Genomic DNA, 15,743 nt, shown 5'->3' on the forward strand with positions numbered 1-15,743 from the left:
CTAGTATAGATAGCCAGGGATAGGCGCCTCTAGTATAGATAGCCAGGGATAGGCGCCTCTAGTATAGATAGCCAGGGATAGGCGCCTCTAGTATAGATAGCCAGGGATAGGCGCCTCTAGTATAGATAGCCAGGGATAGGCGCCTCTAGTATAGATAGCCAGGGATAGGCGCCTCTAGTATAGATAGCCAGGGATAGGCGCCTCTAGTATATAGATAGCCAGGGATAGGCGCCTCTAGTATATAGGTAGCCAGGGATAGGCGCCTCTAGTATAGATAGCCAGGGATAGGCGCCTCTAGTATAGATAGCCAGGGATAGGCGCCTCTAGTATAGATAGCCAGGGATAGGCGCCTCTAGTATAGATAGCCAGGGATAGGCGCCTCTAGTATAGATAGCCAGGGATAGGCGCCTCTAGTATATAGATAGCCAGGGATAGGCGCCTCTAGTATATAGGTAGCCAGGGATAGGCGCCTCTAGTATAGATAGCCAGGGATAGGCGCCTCTAGTATAGATAGCCAGGGATAGGCGCCTCTAGTATAGATAGCCAGGGATAGGCGCCTCTAGTATAGATAGCCAGGGATAGGCGCCTCTAGTATAGATAGCCAGGGATAGGCGCCTCTAGTATATAGATAGCCAGGGATAGGCGCCTCTAGTATATAGATAGCCAGGGATAGGCGCCTCTAGTATATAGGTAGCCAGGGATAGGCGCCTCTAGTATAGATAGCCAGGGATAGGCGCCTCTAGTATAGATAGCCAGGGATAGGCGCCTCTAGTATAGATAGCCAGGGATAGGCGCCTCTAGTATAGATAGCCAGGGATAGGCGCCTCTAGTATAGATAGCCAGGGATAGGCGCCTCTAGTATAGATAGCCAGGGATAGGCGCCTCTGTATAGATAGCCAGGGATAGGCGACTCAGTATAGATAGCCAGGGATAGGCGACTCAGTATAGATAGCACTGACACAATAAAAAGTAGTGCGGTTTCACCCCTAATTGTACAATATTCCAAACACACTCAAAAAGCGTGTTTGTTTGTTTTTTTAACCAAAGTTCTCTTATTTATTCTTCATACGTTATCTCTTCAGATTGCGGATAGTATGTTTAGATACATTAAACCTTCACTTCACATCACAAAATGCCTGACACGTCTTTCACGGCCAACAGCCGCTTCCCCAGAGGCACACCGCATACAAAATATCCGTGGGCCTGTGACAAATTTAGCCGCAATCTGAAGTCTAGAATAAAGCTGCAATCAGCAGTGATCCCATAGCTAAATGGGCTGCAAGAGACCAAGAGGCAGTAGCAGGCAGTTGTGAGAGTTTGAGAGGCATTTCACTGCGTATCAACAGGTCTCTGGAAAAGAGGCTTCTATCACAACACTGGCCATTGAGGGGAGTTACTGAGCTATGGTTCATAAAAAAACTACCTACTGCTCTACACATACTCTGCTCTCATTATGCTTTGCAGCAGGTCTGACAAACTTTAGTAAATTTATCAGCAGTTAACCACTTGCTTCAGAATTCTGAAGGTTTACATAATCAGCCCCCCCCCCCACCCCCTCCAGGAATCAGAGTGAGGGTGGGCTACTATGACAGTCACACCCCTTCTTCAGCCAATGAAGTCCCAGAAGTCATTGCGGCTAGCTGGGCTGCTACAACAGAGAGGTTGGCCAGGAAATATAAAACCTGGCCCTTCACATTAAACAACTCCTCCATACATAATTACGCATTTACCAACTCTGCAGGAAGTGCTGCACCAGTCACACCAGATTTTAAGAGCTCAACCTCTAGCACTTCCACCATTGTCCCACACCTCTATAATCATTTCTACATAGTACTGAGAAGCCTCCTCAGGGCTTTCACAGCATGCATAGACCCATTCATATCTTCAATACCCCAGAGCTCATCTCACTAGAGGCAAACAAACACGGCACTATAAAGTAGATACTGTCTGGATGAGAACTGGAGACAGACTAAGTATACCCTGGCATGAAACCAAAGGAACATCACACCCTGGCAAGCATATACATTTACTTATGGGAAGGCAATCCAGGCCTTCGGCTCCAGAAGACCAATGCTATGCATTTTGATAAGCTCTATAAAGATTGTGGGAATTTTCCTCATCACATCCATGCCCTCAGAACGCACCAAGTTATCCAGCATCCTCATGAGCGATTCAAACTCCAGCTCTCCCACTTTCCATTTGTGCTGTCCCTCCATGTTAACTCCGCCCCCACCAACCACAGCCAGGGAGTGTGTCATGGGCTTATACTTCTCCAGGTCCAACAGGAGGAGGTTGTCCATTCCCCCAGCACCGGCCAGAGCGTGAACCTGCAAGAGCAAGCGAGACATAACTGCATAAAATAAATGTATGCAGACCATAACAAAACCAACTGTCAGTAATATCTACTGTGAACTTCTACTTAAAGGGAACCTTAACTGAGAGGTATACGGATGCTTCCTTTTAAACAATACCAGTTGCTTGTCAGCCCTGCTGATCTATTTGGCTGCAATAGTTTTTGAATCACACACCTGAATCAAGCATGCAGCTAATTCAGTCTGACTTCAGTCAGAGCACCTGATCTGCACGCTTGTTGAGGGGCTGTGGCTAAAAGTATTAGAGACACAGGATCAGCAGGAGAGTCATGCAACTGGTATTTTAAAAGGAAAAATCCACATCCTTCTCAGTTTAGGTCCCTTTATGGTGGCTGCTGTCTTTTTTTTTTTTTTTTTTTATTAAGTGCTAGTCTCTATCATGTTATGCTCACACTCAAAAGCTACGCACAAATCATATTATAAAGATTGTGTGAAATTTCTGTCATGCTGTCCCTATCCTTTGGAATGCCTTGCCAAACCCAATCAAGACCGCTCCAAACGTAGAGGCATTTAAAGTGAATGTTTACTTATTTAAAAATCGAAAAGTCAGATACTCACCTAAGGAGAGGGAAGGCTCGGTCCTATTGAGCCTTCCCTTTCCTCTCCCGGTGCCCGCCCCCGCACAGGATCCCCCGTGACAGTATTCGACCAGTTCGGTCAAATACTGCCACTTCCGCAGCCGAAGGGAGCTTTCGGAAGCTCCACACTACGCATGCGCGAGCGCCCTCTGACGCACTCGCGCGTGCGTAGTATGGAGCGGCCCGTCTTCGGAAGCCCGAGTGCTCCCGAAGTCCCTGCGGCGGCGGACGTGAACGGGGGAGCCAGCGCAGCACGGAGGGCCCTGGGAGAGGAGAGGGAAGGCTCATTAGGACCGAGTCTTCCCTCTCCTTAGGTGAGTATCCGACTTTTATTTTTGAATAGGTAACCACTGGCTTTAAATCAAAACTGAAAAGCCACCGTTTTAGTCTAGGATTTGAGACCACATAAACTTTACCCCTTAAAGAGAACCTGTAACAAAGAAGTTCCCCTGCGGGGTACTCACCTCGGGAGGGGGAAGCCTCAGAGTCCCTCTGTCCCTGTAACTGCAGGCAGTCCAGCGCTGGCTCCCCCCGAAGTGTCCCGGAATCCTCCCTCGACAAGGCTGACAAGCACCGATTTACCTTTCCTGGCTCCAGCGGGGGCGCTGTTGCGGCTCTCCACACGGAGATAGACGAAAATAGCCAATCTCTGTCGGGTCCGCTCTACTGCGCAGGAGACTTGCGCCTGCGCAGTAGAGCGGGCCGACAGCGATCGGCTATTTCCGTCCATCTCTGAGCGGAGAGCCGATACTGCGCCTGCACTGGAGCCGGGAAAGTAAATATTTACATCCCCGCTGTTCGGGGAGCTATATTGCTGCCGCCATGGGACTGAGGAGGACTGAGGAAGCCTCAATAGGATCAGGAGGACTGAGGAAACCTCAATAGGATCCGGAGGCTTCCCCCACCCGAGGCGAGTACCCCCGGGGGAGGTTTTTCGTTACAGGTTTTCTTTAAAAACAGACCGCAACTATGTACCGATCTGAGACAAGCTTATGCACTTTGGGTCCTATCGAAGAAAAGCACTTTATAAATGTTTTTATGTTGACTTTATTTTAAAAGCTCCAGTTATTTATACTACGACTGACATCACACCTAAATGTGGAATCAATAAGGTTAGAGGGACAGGTATTTTGTTACAAAAATGGGAAGGGAAATGAAAAACTAGCTCGTTGGCATACCTGAACCTCGCAGGCCACTTGCACATTGAAGATGTAATGGAAAGCTTCCTCTAAGGTCTCACCCAAAGCCATCACTCCGTGATTCCTCAGGACCAGAACCTGCACAGAAATCCAATATTACATTGGGAAGGAATCCAACACTGGCTTCTGCCTGACCATGGCGAGTACATTGTCTTGGCTCCACCACAAGAAAGCCAGGTCCCACCACACAAGCATAAACATTAGCCAAGCCTCTGGTGTCCAATTATGAAGGTACACCACCAATAGTCCAGCACACATGGAGAGTTCACAGACACTGTGATAAACGGTACCTTAGCACTTGGGCCCAGAACTTTCTGCAAGTGGATCCTCTCTTGCTGCTCATCCAGGGAGCCCTGGTAGTTGTAGTAAGCAATGTCCCCAAGCAGCAAAGCCTCCTGGGAAATTGGAAGGATGCCACACTTCATAGAGGAGACCTGGGAACGAGTAAGGCAGATACTGATCACCTTGTGTCCACAGATTAATTATCCGCTGTTATGTTAGGCAGGTATTTGCAGAAAAAGAAGGCAAAGGACCAGCCACATATGACAACTGAATAGTGCAGCGGCAGAGGTTACCATTAAATCAATGAATTGCAAGTTATTCCAACTTCATGTAAATTTTGCTGTAAACTGGGGACCACTCAAATGTTCTTGTTGCCGATTCAGATTGGTCCAATTTCAATCTGCATATATGTAAAACCACATTCTGCCCCCACACACTCCTTTCTCACAGATCATATGAGAATAGCTGAGAACTTTTTAAAGAGAACCCGAGGTGTGTTTAAAGAATGTTATCTGCATACAGAGGCTGGATCTGCCTATACAGCCCAGCCTCTGTTGCTATCCCAAACCCCACTAAGGTCCCCCTGCACTTTGCAATCCCTCATAAATCACAGCGGTGCTGTGAGGCTGTGTTTACATCTGTAGTGTCAGTCTCAGCTGCTCCCCCGCCTCCTGCATAGCTCCGGTCCCTGCCCCCGTCCCTTCCCTCCAATCAGCAGGGAGGGAAGGGATGCAGGCGGGAAGTGGAGTTCTGCAGGAGGCGGGGAGAGCAGCAGACTGACACTATAGAGATAAACACAGCCAGCTCTGACAAGCTGTTTGTCAGCAGCGTGGCTGTGATTTATGAGGGATTGCAGAGTGCAGGGGGACCTTAGGGGGGTTTGGGATAGCAACAGAGGCTGGGCTGTATAGGCAGATCCAGCCTCTGTATGCAGATAATATTCTTCAAACCCACCTCGGGTTCTCTTTAACTACAGGATACGTGTTCCCTGAACAGGGTTAGGCCCCTAGCGCACTAAAACATAACTTTTATTAGTTCTATTAAAATCAGGTATATCAAAGGTACAGCATTTATAAAACAAACAGCTGCGTTGGTGTTTGACACTATTGTGTCACATATGCATCATATCCCTGGGATGGATCACTTTCAGGCAGATAAAGATTGTACATCTATGTGCATGTGTCGTGGAGAGGAAAGGGCTCTCCTCTCCAGCACCTATGCACAGCTAGTACATGCACAGATAGGACCTGCTGATCACACCCTCTTGCACCAAACACAGGTATAATGGACAGTAGGGGATCACACCATGCAAACAGTGTACAAATAACTCGACATGTTTCGGCTAAACGCCTTCGTCCGGAGTGAATACATATATACAGTGCTGTGCATCAAACATATACAGTGCCCCTGCCCCACATAACTGTCAGCATATATAGCCCCTATCAGAGCTGAATGCCGCCCTTAACTCACAGTCTTATATACTGAGCATTTCCTCTCTTCCCTCTCTGTTTTAACTACAGAGAGAGGATCTGAAGAGAAGGACCTTCCTTTATTCTTGTTCTTGGATTCTTACACCGACCATTCAAAATGAGCTCTTCTTGGCTGTAATCTTCTGACCGTTTACTTTGGAACTGCATGTCACAGAGACATGGAAACAAAGGCACACAAAGCTGCAGCTGGTGAGTTATTTACACACTATTCGGATGCTATATTTCTGCTTTGTGTTCTGAAGACATGCCAGTCACAGGATTACAGCCAGTAAGGACTGTTTCTATATGCAGGATGTGCTGGACAGTCCTCCATAGTAATGCCCAGAGTTAAAACTGTTCTTTGTAAATGTCCTATTTTCTTCACATAAAAATAAAATGAGACAAGGCATTTGTATTGCTATTAGCTAGTAATTCCTAGCAATATATGTGGCATTTACAATTTTAGGGTAACTTTGATAGTTGTCCTTTAAGTAAATGAAGTAACACATTAATTAACTTGTCATAACTTTATAACTAATTGGATGCTTGTATTCAATGCATCCTGAAGTTTACCTGATTTGTTTCAGATCTGAAAGGTCCATTATACCTTCATCCTCCCAGATAGTTCTTCGTTAGTAAAGGTGAAAAAGGGACTATGCCATTACTCACACAGCTTTCCCATTTGGCACAGCTATGCCAGAGAAATTCCCTTTGGTAAGGTCAGTCACATGACCAATAAATCTGGGCACAAAGTATGAACAGCCAAGGAAGCGCGAGTTGCTTCCCCAGCACTGAGCCATCACCTGACATTGTCCACCTCATCCCTCCAGTGGAGCTAGGAAGGAAGTAGATCGGGTTAGCTGTGTGCTCAGATGGAAAGACTGGCCGATGCCCCATCCTAGCTCCTCCCCGATACCTCACCTAGGTAATGGTTGCATAGGGGGTGGAGTTTGGATGGATCGCATACAGGCAGAATCTGGCACTAGCACAGGAAGACCGCTTTGTAAGCCCAGTCAGTTAATAATTAAAGTGGTATATGTGCCATCTACAACACTTTGTCCACTGCAATGATATGTTCCACAAAATAAGCAATACAAACATTAGTCTTCTCCAATTCATCCCAACACCTCATCACTTTCTCATGATACACCCACAGAGCAGAGTGAGGGTTACTCACGGCAGCCGTGGCAGGAGTGTGAATATGGATGGCGCAGCGCACGTCGGGACGTGTGGAATAGATGGCTGCATGCGGGCTGAATCCCGATGGGTCCACACGGAGGTTAGTGGTTCCCTGGTCCACCACTTCACCAATGATGTTCAGCTTCACCTGGGAAGATCAAAGACTGCGGTTAGTGAGGGTGACAACTGGCAACAACAAGAGGCAGAAATGCAAGAGAAACGTGGCATGTGTGGTCTTTACAGGTGGCCAGTTAAAGAGGAACTCCATTGAAAATAATGTAATAAAAAAGGGCTTTATTTTTACAATGATTATGTATAAATGATTTAGTCAGTATTTGTCTGTCGTAAAATCTTTTGGTGTAATTGCCTTCTTAAAACAGAAGGAAATTTGCAATAATTCAGTTATAAATGAACATTTGTGGTTACCCACAATGCACACCTACTAAATATGCAAATTATCCCTTTTTGCCCTTGTTAAGCCAAGCAAGCACCCAGAACCGCTGGTTTATAGCAAGCCTATAGCTTTAAGTTTTACACAGCCTTATCAAACCCACATGTAGACAGCCTGTTTCAGACTTTTGGTCCTCATCAGTACATGGCAGGGATTGATAAGGCTGTATGAGATAGGGCTTGGATGAGTACAACAGAGTAACCAAGCAGCTCAGGGTGACCCAAACTACTAGGAATGTATAGGGGGATAAAAGGAACCAAAAAGCCCTCCTACTAAAAAAGCAAAGCTTGGTGTAATTGCCTTCTTAAAACAGAAGGAAATTTGCAATAATTCAGTTCTAAATGAACATTTGTGGTTACCCACAATGCACACCTACTAAATATGCAAATTATCCCTTTTTGCCCTTGTTAACCTCTTGACGACCAGCTAACGCCGATCGGCGTAAACTGGTCGTCTGCAGGTTACCATGGAAACATCGAGCGGCCTTTCCATGTCAGTTCACGGAGGGTGTCTTCGTGAACAGACGGAGAGCCGCCGATCGCGGCTCTCCGGCAAAATGTAAACACGCGGGGAAGAAATCCCCGCTGTTTACATCATAAGGCAGATCGTAAGGCAGATCGGCGATCCCCGGCATCTGATAGGCGGAACTCCGTCCTGCGCATTACGGAGAGAGGGAGGGAGGGAGGTAAGGAGGCAGAGGGCGGAAATTGCAGCGGAGGGGGCTTTGAGGAGCCCCCCCCCCCCCCCCCCCGCAAAACGCAGATGGCCGGCGGCGATCAGACCCCCCCGCAGGACATCCCCCTAGTGGGGAAAAAAGGGGGAAAGTCTGATCGCCCTGGCATAATACTGATCTGTGCTGCGGGCTGGAGAGCCCACGCAGCACAGATCAGCCAATACAGCCCTGGTCGGCAAGTGGTTAAGCCAAGCAAGCACCCAGAACCGCTGGTTTATAGCAAGCCTATAGCTTTAAGTTTTACACAGCCTTATCAACCCCACATGTAGACAGCCTGTTTCGGACTTTTGGTCCTCATCAGTACATGGCAGGGTTTGATAAGGCTGTATGAGATAGGGCTTGGATGAGTACAACAGAGTAACCAAGCAGCTCTTTTAAATCCCTGATTTACATTCTGACATTTATCACATGGTGACATTTTTACTGCTGGCAGGTGATGTAGCTGCTCCTTGCTTTTTTGCCAGTTGGAAACGGCTGTAAACAGCTATCTCCAACAATGCAACAAGGTTCACAGACAGGTAACTGCCAGGAGTACCATGGTCCTCAGTTTCTTGTGGGAGGGGTTTCACCACAATATCAGCCATACAGCGCCCCCTGATGATCGGTTTGTGAAAAAGAATAGATTTCTCATGTAAATGGGGGTATCAGCTATTGATTGGGATGAAGTTAAATTCTTGGTCACGGTTTCTCTTTAAGGGTTTTTCTAATATATCCAATCACTGATTGAATCCACCATTTGGGTTCGGTTCCACATGTGCCAGCACAGTCTCAGAGACGGACGCCAGCACTGATGCAGATGAATCAGAAATACCTGATCTGCATGCTTGTTCAGAATCTATGGCAAAAAGTATTAAAGGCAGAGGATCAGCAGGACTGCCAGGCAATGTGCACTGTGTTAAAGGAAATATGTCAGTCTGCATGGTCTTCACGCCTGGGGTTCCCTTCAAGAATCCCTTGTACAAAAGTAGCAACTTGGGGCTAGCCAATCCCTATAAGCCTGGTTGACCAATCTATAGCACCCCCCACAAGTTAGAGGACTTAGTTTTTTATTTCTGGTTTCCAAAAATTACTTATTAGTTTATGGATAGAGACTGATTCGCAAATTCTGTATTAATTTTTGAGGTAATTAGAAACCTGCTTCTCTTGGACCGTTCGCTTACAATTTTCAGGCCAATGTAACTGTCCACAACGGACCATTTTGTCTGTTCAGTGTCTAGTCCTGACATCACTAACAAGATGGCAGATTCCATTTAGTGCTCTCACATATTTAGCGCAGAATGGGTTGTGTGTTCGGAACGCAACACGCTCTATCGTATGCCATCTGTGCCACTGATCCCGTTCACTACAGTGAATAGTCTCAGCGCTGTGCTTGGTCGAAAAATGCATGCAGCAGTGCGACAACGCACATATAATCTGAACCGCAGAAGCACAGTCTATGTACTTGTTCCGTTCTTGTGTGTTGCACACCATATGCGTTGCTGAAATGTGCACTGCAGCGCAAATGAAGAAAAGGAGGCCATAGGCGAAAGGCCAGGCACCAGAAATGTGCTACGAGAACGTTATTAACCATGGAAACATTGCATGTGTCAGAAAAAACCTTTACTGTTAGACTCACTCACCAGGTTGGAGGCTGAGGCTTCGGAGAAAGAGAGGCCTCTGGGAATGATCAGGATGTGGTCTTGCTCCTTACTGACTCTGACCTGGAAAGAAGACACAGCTTAGAGCATGAGCAGGACATCGCTTAGAGTTCTACATCTACAGAGGCATCTTCACCCAAAACTGACGCTTCAGATCCTAGTAAATCCAGGAGAATCAAATGCCGGTTCTTTAGGGTTTCAGGTTCCTTAGGGTTAAACACTTAACCAATTAAGGACCACAGGCTTACACCCCCTAGTGACTAGGCTATTTTTCAGCACACTACAGCTTTAACAGTGTGCTGAACGGCCATACAAATTAGCACCCAAATGTTCTGTTTGTGTACTCTGGTCCTGCTGCAGGCTTTTTTTTTTTTTTTTTTTTTTAAATGCTCTATTTTTAAATAAAAATGTCCAGAGTGATCCTCGCTCACAGGCATCAGCCTATGAGAAGGGATTACGTGGTTAGCTCCCCCAGGGGACAGCCAAGTGACAATAGATCGCAGCGCTGTACAATTAAATCGCTGTCTAATGGTCTGCCAGCAACAATCACTGCTGACAGACTGCTTACGGCCCTCCGCCACTCAAGCAGGGATGCGCACGCATCCGCAATCCCCGCTAATCTCCTTTCCCAGGACTTGACTCCAATCAGCGCTAGGCGGTCCTGGGGGGAGCCACTGTGCCCGCCAATTGGCGTTAGGCGGTCGCAGAGAAGTTAAAGGCTCTGAGCAATACTCTTCCGCACACAGACTTACACGACTTCCAGCCCACCACACGTCACTGCAGGAACATAGGCATGTGCTCGCGTTAGGGCACTTCTAGTGCTCTTTTAGAGCAATTGCAGTATGAACTGCCCCTTACTTCCATTGGTCGTCATGTGTGGTGCGGTAAAACATATTGCACCGCACTGTCCCAGTGTAAAAGGGACTTGAAGAATCAGGTTTGGGTGGAGTCGAAGCTGTAAAAAGGTGAACCTGCATCTGAGTAGAGATAACCAATGAGATGCAAATGACTTTAGTTGGCATGCAGAGTTCATGCAGTCTAGATGCAGTTTGGAATTTGTCCAATCAAACTTCCTGTTGATGAATGGCCTGATTTCAAGCTGCAGACAATTTGCACTACATCTGCATATGGAATTATGAGCATTCTCATTATCTATCGCTATCAGATAGCCAGTCGGCTACAAGGGCATTATATTGCAATAACAGAGATGCCCAGAGACAGGTGAATAAGGTGCTAGCTCAGAGAGTGGTGCAGCAGCGGAACTTACTGTAATGTAGGCATTGCTCAGGTGTGCCCAGCCAAAGAGATCAGCCAGGCGGTACATGCTGGCCAGCTTGCAGCGGGTTTGCTTCTCTCCTTTCGCCATCAAGGCCTCCACAGCAGGGTGGACGTCATTAATTGGCGTGACCATCCCCAAACCTGAGAAAGAGAAGACAGACAACATAAGTGCCAAAAGCACTTACAAGAACTTTTACTTGGCAGTTGCTTAAAGGGGAACTGAAGAGAGAGGTATATGGAGGCTGTCATGTTTATTTCCTTTTAGACAATACCAGTTGCCTGGCAGCCCTGCTGATCCTCTGTCTCTAATACTATTAGCCATAGCCCCTGAACAAGCATGCAGCAGATCAGGTGTTTCAGTGGTTCAGACTTATAAGTCTGATCTGACAAGACTAGCTGCAAGCTTGTTTCTGGTTTTATTCAGATACTACTGCAGAGAAATAGACCAGCAGGGCTGCCAGGCAACTGGTATTGATTACAAGGAAATACACATGACAGCCTCCATATACCTCTCTCTTCAGTTCCCCTTTAACAGTCATTGGAGGACATCTATCAAGAAAGTCAGACAAAATATTGGTAGTTTTTTAGAGATCCGTGCAGAACTGTCTCAGGCATCCTAAGACATCACTGTTCTTAAGTAGGAGTTAGGAAGGTTTCTCAGACAGTGCAGTGTTTGAGGGAAATTGTTGTTGCTGAGGTAACCAATACATCTGCTGTGTATGTTCAATGCCCAGCACTGGAAGGGTTAAGCACATCAGCTTCACAGGACACCTGGCAGCAGGGGGGAGGAGCCCTTCACAAATCATGCCTAGCCTGCACTGCTGCACAATCTGCAGAACTGCTTATAAGCACTTCTAATTTGAAGCAGTTTAGGGATCGATTTGCACTTTTCTTCTAATGGGGCTTCTAATGGTCTCCCGCAGACGCCCTGTGCCCGCGCAGCCACTCACCAATGCTCCCGTCCCTGCCTCCGGTTTACTTCTGGAGTTTCCGACTTTAAAGTTGGAAAACCACTGCGCCTGCGCGGCAGTGTCCTCACTCCCGCTGACGTCATCAGGAGTGCATTGCGCAGCCAATATAGTCTGCGCCCTAGCAGTACACTCCTGGGGACGTCAGCGGAAGCGAGGGCATGGCTGTGCAGGACTTTAAAGTCGGAAATTCCAGAAGTGAACCGGAGCAGTGGCGAGTGGCTGCGCGGGCACAGGATGTCTGTGGGGACCATAAGAAGCCCCGGGTAAGTTCAGATCATCCCCCCCCCCCCCTCCCCCAGTAGTCCTTTAAGACGTTTATCATGCTCAACAGTTTCCCCCGCTGGTTAGAACTGTTTAACAAGAACAACTGTTGGTAATGCTTTGATAAATCTGGCCCAGTGACACAGATCTGACATGCCAGATCTTTAGCAATCATTGTGCAGCTGCTGCACATGCTGGTCTGAGGCCTGATTCCCACACATGGTGGTCATTAGGCCTGAAAGATAAAATCGAATTCAATCCGAAATCGCGATCACCAAGATCACAATTTCAGAATCGTCAAAGTGGCGATTATCGCAATTACTTCATTTCCACATGGGGAAGTTTGAAGAAGCGGCTTCCCTAAAGTCCCGGCGCTTGCAGCCCACATCGTTGGACACACCTTTCGCAAGAGTCCAACTATGTTCGTCTACTATTGCCAGCTCTTGTGCTTGGCAAACTGTGGTTCCTGTAGATCACATGACATACAGGAAGTATTCTGTGCATTAGAGCCTGCAGAAGGTGAAGTGGTTAGACGGGCATCACTGGACTCGTGCTAAAAGCTATGTCCAGAACTGATGCAGCTTGGAGGACAGAGGAGGAACAGAGTGGGTACAGAGACACAGGAGACCCAGAGGGGGCACAGAGAGAAGCAGAGCGGGCACAGAGACACAAAGGGGGCAAGAGAGAGACCCAGAGGAGGCATAAAGAGGTAAAGGGGGCACAAAGAGACAGGGGGACAGAGGGGGAACAAAAAGGCATAGAGGGGGAACAAAGCTTGATGTGAAGGAAATCGTGAATCGAAATCGCAATTGTGGACAAAAATTGCTTAATTCAATTTTTTCCTAAAATCTCCACATCTCACACGATTGGGAAGGAGAGCCCAGCAGAGCCAGCAGTCGCTGGAGGACACTCAGCAGCCAGAGAGGCGACGGGGGGTGCCAACACCCCCGGAAGCGAGACTTGGTCACTTGAGACCTCAGGAGCTGGTGAGTCTGTACCCGCAAGGGGCTCTGCACTTCCATACTGTATCAAGTGTGATTATTGTGGATGAGGGGGAGCGCATGATTATTTTCTGTTTTTCCTAAAATCGTTCAGGCCTAGTGGTCATTATCTGCCACAGCCAAGTTCAGACCAGCGTGGATATGTAGCTTTAGCTATAGACCCAAAACTAGCATGCTGATTAGAGGTTTCTGACAAGATTAGCTGCATGCTTGTTACAGGTGTGTGATTCAGACACTACTGCAACCAGAGATCAGCAGGACTGCCAGGCAGCTGGTATTGTTTAAAAGGGAAAAAAAACGTTAGCGGCCATATACGGTACCGCCTGCTTTAGGTTCCCTTTAACCACTACAGGACAAGCCGCCGCATTACGTTATTGGAGTCTCTTAATGGCTGGTCCGTTATGCTGGGAATACACGGTGCGTTTCCACAGCTCGATTCTGCCACCCGATAGATACCCCGCTCGACCCCGTGGGTGATTCCCTTATCTTCTGCTCGTTTTCCTTATCTTTTTCATTGTCCCCCATGCGGTACAGAGCACGGAATCGATCAGGCAGGTGATCGGACATGTCGGAAATTATCAATCGAGCCATCTAAATGGCTCAATCGAGCCATACCCAGCATAAGGGTAAAACCCCTTGGGGGTGAAGTGGTTAAAATAATGGGGCTAATTTACTAAAAAAACTGGAGCAGATTCTCAGAGCAACCAATCTGAATCCTTGATCTAGGCAGCTGGTCTACTTTGCACCAGTTCACGCGGGTTTTGCTTCCACTTGTTTTGATAGCATCACATAGCACAAGCTTTCCGTAGTCCTGAGTGAAGGGAGCAGTGATTGTTTCCATACGCAGAGCACTCGGATTCCTGCAGCTATCCATCGCCTGGGAGGAAGGAAGCACAGAGACAGCTCTCCGATAATGAAATCCACCCCCATGAATGATTTAGGAGGGCTCATCTCAGGAAGACAGCCATCTGCAGGGATTCCTGCTCTCCACACTGCAACACCAGAGAAGCCCAGCCCTGCAGGCTCCCAACACTGCCAGACCTTTGTACTTTCACACCGTGCCCAATTACCCCCTAGAATCACTCCAGCAGATGGGTGTGCCTGGTGGCAGCAGCGGTGCAAGGGATACGGCCAGTGCCAACTCAACAAGCTCCGGAATACAGCCTCTAACTACTGTATTTAAAAGCCTCACTCTAGGCACAGACGTTTTACAAGTCCGGAGAAGAACTCACAAGAAAAAACTAACTGAAGGGAGAGGAATATGGAGCAAGATCAGTTGCCTGGCAGCCCTGCTGATCTATTTGGCTGCAGTAGTGTCTGAATAACAAAGGGCTAATCCAGTCATATCTGACAATGTCAGAAACACCTGATCTGCATATGCTTGTTCAGGGGCTATGGCTGAAAGTATTAGAAGCAGAGGATCAGCAGGGCTGCCAGGCAACAGGTATTGCTTAAAAGGAAATAAATATGGCAGCCTACATATTCTTTTCACTTCAGTTGTCCTTTACCTGCTTTTCACAAATCATTGGGGCAGTGAGCTGAGCTGATTCTCATACTCACCTAAGCTGGCCATGTGACTGCCCCAGTGAGCAGACTACCAAGGTTCACCATGCGCTTGCCGAATGCTGCAGCAGTGTCCAATTTCACAGCAGCCGCCTCCATACATCAACAAATGCTGAAAGACAAACTGTGGCCATCCCACAACCTCCTGAACACCACCCCAGAAGGCGACTGGTAACACCAGAAAGCAGTGTGATCAATCTGGGATGTACTTGTCACATCTTCCTCCTCATATTTACCAAGGTGGATAGTGAGTGTTGGAATATGACACCTCCTCCCAAAAGACATTCGGGGACAACAGATCTCAGTGTACGGCGAGAGAGTTCCTGTGCCAAGCCTGTCATTTGTTGTATATTATGTATGGAGTATGCAATAGAAGGAGGGCGGCACTTGTATAGGGAAGCAGCGCAACCTCCAGGACGGCGAGTGGCAGATGCAACACACAGATTCCAAGCTAATAATAGATTGTATATTTGTCTTTTCATGTCAAGCGATCTGTGCCAAATTTTGGGTGTTCAGCAAAAAATACATTTCCACCCAATCTTCAGTTGAGAGAAAAAAAAAAAAAAAACTTCCCCTCACAGGGATTCCTTGTACCATTTTTTCCCCTCTGCCAAATACACGTCCCCTCCCCCGCGGTATAGGCAAGATGCCCTCAAGCCCCGGGATGTGGAGTCCTAGCTGTTTTGGGTACCTGGAGTTGGAGTCTGGTTTCCTTAACTTGAGGAGTCGGATGATTTTTATACGAACTCCACATCCCTGGTAAGTTTTA

At 47.5% G+C, this 15,743-nt stretch overlaps 1 protein-coding gene across 11 annotated transcripts in view; it reads right to left on the bottom strand.

Annotated features, from left to right (window-relative positions):
* Window positions 1-15,743, bottom strand: part of ADD3 (adducin 3) — a 279,712-nt gene that overhangs the window by 34,997 nt on the left and 228,972 nt on the right. For all 11 annotated transcript variants that reach the window (XM_068258770.1, XM_068258769.1, XM_068258768.1 and 8 more), the window contains 6 exons: window positions 11,168-11,319; window positions 9,883-9,963; window positions 7,078-7,227; window positions 4,440-4,583; window positions 4,129-4,227; window positions 2,145-2,327 (listed from right to left, as the gene is read on the bottom strand). In XM_068258770.1, the coding sequence (XP_068114871.1) occupies window positions 2,145-2,327; window positions 4,129-4,227; window positions 4,440-4,583; window positions 7,078-7,227; window positions 9,883-9,963; window positions 11,168-11,319 (809 nt within the window). The remainder of the gene's footprint in view (window positions 1-2,144; window positions 2,328-4,128; window positions 4,228-4,439; window positions 4,584-7,077; window positions 7,228-9,882; window positions 9,964-11,167; window positions 11,320-15,743) is intronic.

Source organism: Hyperolius riggenbachi, chromosome 10 (genome assembly GCF_040937935.1).
Source record: "Hyperolius riggenbachi isolate aHypRig1 chromosome 10, aHypRig1.pri, whole genome shotgun sequence".
Classification (NCBI taxonomy): domain Eukaryota; kingdom Metazoa; phylum Chordata; class Amphibia; order Anura; family Hyperoliidae; genus Hyperolius; species Hyperolius riggenbachi.